Below are 7211 nucleotides of genomic sequence, written 5' to 3' on the forward strand. Positions count from 1 at the left end.
ATATATCTTAATGAAAAACTTTTAGGTTCACTTCTTTCTGTGTTCAGTTCCAGTCCAGACAAACACTCATCTTGAAACCTACCAACATTCACTAATCTAATCTAGTCCCTCAGACATGAGGACATCGTCGTACAGTTTGTTTATATTTGTTGTAGTTTTATTTCCTCAGTACTGTGTGCATTTGATATGGTACAGTAATAGTATTTTGTATTTGAAATAAGTAATATTATTTATTAATATTATTGGACTTTTTATAAATATGAATGTTTCTGTTCAGTGTCCTGAGATGACTTCTGTTGTCACTTGGAGCTGTAGAAATAAACTGAATTGAACTGTTCTTACAGTATTTGTACTCCATTGCTCTAGTATTATTTCCTCAGTTCTGTGTGTTTGTGGTGCATTCAGGAGTCAGTTGGAGCATCAATTCTCGGAGCGCTGGCTGCTCCATCTCTCCTTACCCAGCAACTTGGACTTCCTCAGGCCGTCATGGCCACCCAGGCCCCAGGTGTCATCACAGGTAAGACCAGGCTTGGCCCCACCCACAAGCCTAAGCCTCATCCCTCACCTCCTACCCACTTAACCTCCTGACTTTTGCCTCTGAGCTCTCCTTCTGCTCTAGACACACCCTTTTACAGGGGCGGGGCTTATGTGGCAGCATCCTGTTTCTGAGCTAAATTTCTACTTCTGTCAGTTTCAGGCGTGACCCCAATTCGACCTGGCCTGCCTCAGGTGGGGCTGGTGACCCCGGTGCTAGCCACGCCCCGGTCAGTAACAACCTTGCTTGGAGCGGAACAGAAAAAGAAAGAGGAGGCAGCGTTTCAGCAGGAGGTGCAGCAGGATGGAACCACTGAGCCACTAAGTGAGCAGGAGCACATGAGCATCAGCGGCAGCAGCGCCCGACACATGGTGATGAGGAAGCTGCTCCGGAAACAGGAGGTGAGCCTGGAGTGGAGTGAGTTTGACTCCTTCTATGAAGAGGGCGGGATAAGTTTTGACTCCGCCTATGAAGAGGGTGGGGCGAGTAGAACATCTCTTATGAACAGGGCAGGGTTTAAAGCTGGGCCATATCATATTGTTCACGATACCAGTAAAAATAAGCTGGCCCAGGAAAATAAATGATATGATGGTTTGCTAAATCTCATTTCATAAATATGTCAGTGTTTCCCCTACCATTATACAAGTGGGGCGCCCCGCCCCATTAACAGAACCAAGTGCGTTGAAGTACCAAACCGAACTGTGCCCCCCCCCCCACCTACCCACCTGTCGGTACTGGCGTAACGCTAATTAGCTGTGCGCAATACTTGCTAGCTAAAAAACTAAAAACGAACAACGCGCAGCTAAGCTGTGTCTCTCCCCCCCCCCCCCCCCCCCTCGCTCTGGGCTGCCAGTGCAGGCAGTGTGCAGCTTGACTGTGTCCCCCCGACGCGCTCTAAACTGCTGGTACAAAAACGCGCAGCTCGGCTGTGTCGCTACCCCCCCTCCCCCCATGCTTTTAAGCATCATTGTATTTGGTTTACAACCCGTATTCCAAAAAAGTTGGGACACTAAACAAATAGTGAATAAAAACTGAATGCAATGATGTGGAGGTGCCAACATCTAATATTTTATTCAGAATAGAACACAAATCACAGATCAAAAGTTTAAACTGAGAGAATGTTTCATTTTAAGGGAAAAATCTGTTGTTTCCAAATTTCATGGTGTCAACAAATCCCAAAAAAGTTGGGACAAGTCCATTTTTCCCACTGTGTGGCATCCCCCCTTCTTCTTACAACACTCAACAGACGTCTTGGGACAGAGGAGACCAGTTTCTCCAGTTTAGAAATAGGAATGCTCTCCCATTCATGTCTAATACAGGCCTCTAACTGTTCAATCGTCTTGGGCCTTCTTTGTGGCACCTTCCTCTTTATGATGTGCCAAATGTTCTCTATAGGTGAAAGATCTGGACTGCAGGCTGGCCATTTCAGTACCAGGATCCTTCTCCTACGTAGCCATGATGTTGTGATTGCTGCAGAATGTGGTCTGGCATTATCGTGTTGAAAAATGCAGGGTCTTCCCTGAAAGAGATGACGTCTAGATGGGAGCATATGTTGTTCTAGAACCTGAACATAGTTCTCTGCATTAATGGTGCCTTTCCAGACATGCAAGCTGCCCATGCCACAAGCGCTCATGCAACCCCATACCATCAGTGATGCAGGCTTCTGAACGGAGCGTTGATAACAACTTGGGCTATCCTTGTCCTCTCTGGTCCGGATGACATGGCGTCCCAGTGTTCCATAAAGAACTTCAAATGGTGACTCATCTGACCACAGAACAGTCTTCCATTTTGCCACACTCCATTTTAAATGACCCCTGGCCCAGTGCAAACGTCTGAGCTTGTGGAGCTTGCTTAGAAATGGCTTCCTCTTTGCACTGTAGAGTTTCAGCTGGCAACGGCGGATGGCACAGTGGATTGTGTTCACTGACAATGCTTTCTGGAAGTATTCCTGAGCCCATTCTGTTATTTCCTTGACAGTGGCATTCCTGTTTGAGGTGCAGTGACGTTTAAGGGCCCGGAGATCACGAGCATCCAGTAGAGTTTTACGGCCTTGACCCTTACGCACAGCGATTGTTCCAGATTCTCTGAATCTTTTGATGATGTTATGCACGGTTGATGATGATAACTTAAAAGTCTTTGCTATTTTACGCTGGGTAACACCATTCTGGTATTGCTGCACTATCTTTCTGTGCAACAATGGTGGAATTGGTGATCCTCTTACCATCTTGGCTTCTGAGAGACACTGACACTCTGAGAAGCTCTTTTTATACCAATCATGTTGTCAACTGACCTAATTAGTGTTTATTGGTCTTCCAGCTGTTCGTTATATGCTCAATTTCCTTTTTCCAGCCACTTATTGCTACTTGTCCCAACTTTTTTGGGATTTGTTGACACTGTGAAATTTTGAATCAACATATTTTTCCTTTAAATTGTTACATTTACTCAGATTAAACTTTTGATCTGTCATCTTTGTTATATTACGAATAAAATATTGACATTTGTCATCACCACATCATTGCATTCAGTTTTTATTCACAATTTGTTTAGTGTCTCAACTTTTTTGGAATCCGGTTTGTACTTGGGAACTGCACGTGCACTTTAGTTTTTGTGGTGGATTTATTGATCTGTATTTTATGCAGACTTTTTCAATCTAAATAAAAGAAGGATCTTTTTTAGTTTTTGTTTTTATACTTTGAGACTGAATACTTTATTTAGTAAAGTAATTTCAGTAAAAAAAAAAAAATTTCCTCCCTTGTCCTGTCCATCATTGTGACACTCAGAATTATTGTGTGAGTGTCAAAGTGATGCCCAACAGATTTACTTTCACAAGCAGAGCATCATGGCTGGCCTTAATGCTCCACTTGATATATAAATTAAATTTTATTAGAATTTGCTTTGGGTTTGTTTCAGATGTAATGGACACGGGGACGGAAAGCAAAGAAGAAAACAAAGCAGAAAAGTGAGAGAAGAGTTAAAATGTAAAGAAGGAGATAGGAATAGAGGAGAGAGAGAGAGAGATAAAGAGAACACAGATCAACATCATTGAAGTCTGACTCTAGACCTGCGGAAAGAAAAGACGAGACAAAACTGAAAAACCACAACAACAAACAACTTATATAATGATACTTATAACATCATTACAAAGTATTTTATACAGTACATGGTAATACAAGATATATTTAGTGGCCACCGAAACCTGACTGAGTGTGTATCTGATGAACACCTGGATCTAAACATTTGTGTGAGCATGATGTCACTATAAGGTTTCTCCATAAAAATGTTCAATAGTGGATGTGGGGACCCACAGACCCGTCCCCACAGGACACGAAGGTAACACAGGGAAGACCGGAACCACAGACACACAGCGGCCCCCAAGCCCGGAACTCCGGGAGACCCCCAACAGGGACATCCGCACCCCCCAGAGAGAGAAGCCCCGGGCGATCCCCAGCCACCACAATGCAGAAACCCCCAGGAGGCTGCAGCGACGAGTCCACAGGCCCCACCGGCAACCTACCCCTCCAGAGTAGATCCGGCCATGGACACCAAGCCCCGAGTCCCGAGGTCATACCACCCCCCAACAGAGGCCCGACAGAGCCAGGGCACCCAGGCCCCCGCAGGCAGCCACCAGGGCGGGCCTGCACACACCCCACCACCCAGCCCCAGCTGCTGAGAGCCGCCAATGCACCGGCAGCAGGGGGGCCCACCACCGGGGGGGAGCACGGCCCACCAAATGGGGGGCCAAAACTGGTCCAAGAGAGGGGGGCCACCCAAAACCCAACCTGAGACAAACAGGCACACAGAGACAGCCTGACAGAGCCTCTGTCGGGCCATCCATGCGCCCCACCTGCCCAACAGTGACCGCAAGCCGGCCCCAGGCCGGGGGCCAGAGCAGCAGCTGAGGAAGACTGGCCCAGCGCACCAATGCATCCCTAAAGCCCCACACCACAGGCCCGGAGAAGCCCCGGCATGCCACCCATGCACCACCCCCCCCACACACACACACACAGCACCCCGCACCGTGAATGTCACATCATGGTGACCAGCCAGCACTTCGTCGAAGTGAAGCCATGCCCCCGACCGCCGCCATGCACTACCAACGACCACACACACACAACCACAGCTGACCTCCCGCCAGAACCCGGCAGCCACCCCAGCCAAAGGGCTGGCCATCAGAACCAGGAACCCTGATCAAAGGATCTGTAATGAATACGTAAACTAAGGACCCAGAAATGCTACCAACACACAAAAATCATTTACAGGCTTTATTTTAAATGAAGACTGCATCTCTGGACACTGAACCTCAGGGACTGATTTGCAGATCTGAAGCAGAGAGAGGCAGGTGAGTGACAGGGGCAAGGCAGGTCAATTTTAGCTCAGAAAGATTAGACCAACCTGTCAAGGATTAGGACATCCCAGGAAGAGCACGGTCCAAGCAAATGGTCCAGATAGATGATGAGGTCTTCACAGAACAAACGGGTTAGAGAAATCGACAGGCTGAGCAGAATCCAGAGGGCCAGGCAGAGGTCAAACCATAAGATCCGAGAGCAACAACTTGTCAGGCAGAGGAGCAGGCAGAGCAAAGTAAAAAGCCAGGCGGGGGTCAAAACCTTGAGATCAGAGAGCAAACGTTGGCAGACAAGGATCAGGCATAAACAGGGGTTCAGAAGGCAGAAATGGGTCAATGGGTCAGACTCAGAGCTTGGTTTGGCTTGACAAGGCTGGATCTCTTTGGCTGAAAGCTTCAGATAATCTGGCACTGGTGCAGTGTCTGAGAGAGGCTTTTAAACAGCTTGAGATAATTAGGCAGACGCAGGTGAGCGGTGTTAAGTGATAGGAGTTGAGGGAGAGCAACAAAAAAAGGAAACATGACATGAACAGTCCAGAAAACATGAATCATGACAGGATCCAAACAATCTAGGGAGAACCGGAGCACCAGCCCCACCCCCAATCGCCCCCAAAGGCCCAATACCCACCCCCAGCCCAGCCCCCAACCACGCCGCCTACCCCCCCCCCCCCCCCGACCCCAAATGTCAGACGGAGAATGAGGGTTTAAGAAAAGCTGGAAGACCCAACTCCTCCCTCCTCCCACTCAAATAAGGTGTTGATGCATGTTGTTATATAGTGCGTTTAAAATGGGGGGGATGAGGTGGCGACTGGCACAGACCCACCCCCTCCCCAGAGAGCAGGCAGTGCCCGTTCACCCCCCCGCCCTAACCCTTGCCCAGAACCCTAAATGTCTACATGCTACATATGAGAGTGGGCACAGGTCCCGGAGGTGAGAAAGAATGAACTAAATAAAGTAATTTCAGTAAAATTAACCCTTGTTGTTGTTTTTTTTTAGTTTTTATATAATACTTAAAGCAACGTGTTAATTTTGTCAAATCAATAACTGATTTCTTTTTTTTGTTTGGTTATATCACAAAATTTATCGTTATCGTCAAAATGCTCTGAAACATCACGATATTATATTTGAGCCATATCGCCCACCACTAACGAGGTGAGCCTGACTCCTCCTATGAAGTGGGCGGGGCAAGTTTGACTCCTCCTATGAAGTGGGCGGGGCAAGTTTTACTCTTCCCAGAAGAAAGGCGGAGCAAGTGTAGCTCCACCCAGGAGGAGGACAGCAGGAATCTTATCATTTGACTGGAACATGGTATCCATGTTTTAATGAAGTTGCATCATTTGTTGTTTTGTGTTGAAATGTTTTGCTGACAGAGTTAAAATTTGACTGATGGTACACTTTGGTTCTGATCCCTCACCCTGCTTTTCTCCCTTGCAGTCCACCGTCATGGTTCTGAGGAACATGGTTGGACCTGATGACATTGACGATGACCTTGAGGGTGAGGTGACGGAGGAGTGTGGAAAGTTTGGCCGAGTGAAGCGTGTCATCATCTACCAGGAGCGTCAGGGCGAGGAAGAGGACGCAGACATCATTGTTAAGATCTTTGTGGAGTTCTCCGAAGTGGCCGAGATGGACCGGGCCATTCAGGCGCTCAACAATCGCTGGTTTGGAGGACGGAAGGTAGTGGCCGAGGTTTACAACCAAGAGCGCTTTGACACCAGCGACCTGTCGGCGTAGGACTCGGACGAGCTGGAACCCCAAAGAACTGGAGCCCAGGCTCCGAGGTTTTATCAGTGTCTGATTCTGGTGGGACAGACTCTTCAGGTTGTTTATCCACAGGTCACATGACTTCATGTTCCACTTAGAGCTCCACCCACTGGCATTCAGGTCACAGAGGTCAAATGACGTCATGTGTAACTCATCATCACATTACATCATCACCAGGTCTATGACCAGACAGGAACCGGACCCAAACGAAGCCTGGTGCGATTCGGTTCTGAGTGCTTTGGATCTGTTCTTTTCAGGATTTGACCTGGCGGGACAGAGACTAGCGTTCCAGAACCCAGTACCAAAAAGATCCAGAACTGATGGTTTCTGGGTCTGTGAAATGTGGAGTGGGGTGGAATCACGAGGTCCAGACGTGACTTCAGCAGCTAAAATGTTTGCTTCCACAAACAGACCGATGTTCCTGAATGCCTCACGGTTCCTGAGCAGCCAGGGTTCTGTCCAGGTTTCAGTTACCAGAACCAAACTAGAACCAAGCGGCGCCTCGCTGCGTTCAGGTGCTCTTCAGGTTGTTAAAGTCAAACGTGAAACGTGAATAAAACTTTTTTC

General features: G+C 47.8%; 1 protein-coding gene across 1 annotated transcript in view; it reads left to right on the plus strand.

Annotated features, from left to right (window-relative positions):
- puf60a (poly-U binding splicing factor a) overlaps nucleotides 1-6989 on the plus strand; it is a 41694-nt gene extending 34705 nt beyond the window's left edge. Inside the window, exons 9-11 of the mRNA XM_037681955.1 lie at nucleotides 406-517; nucleotides 698-936; nucleotides 6315-6989. Of these exons, the coding sequence (XP_037537883.1) occupies nucleotides 406-517; nucleotides 698-936; nucleotides 6315-6614 (651 nt within the window). The 3' untranslated portion in view covers nucleotides 6615-6989. The remainder of the gene's footprint in view (nucleotides 1-405; nucleotides 518-697; nucleotides 937-6314) is intronic.
- Nucleotides 6990-7211: the final 222 nt, after the last annotated feature.

This window comes from Nematolebias whitei, chromosome 9, assembly GCF_014905685.2.
Source record: "Nematolebias whitei isolate Nwh7 chromosome 9, NemWhi1, whole genome shotgun sequence".
NCBI lineage: Eukaryota > Metazoa > Chordata > Actinopteri > Cyprinodontiformes > Rivulidae > Nematolebias > Nematolebias whitei.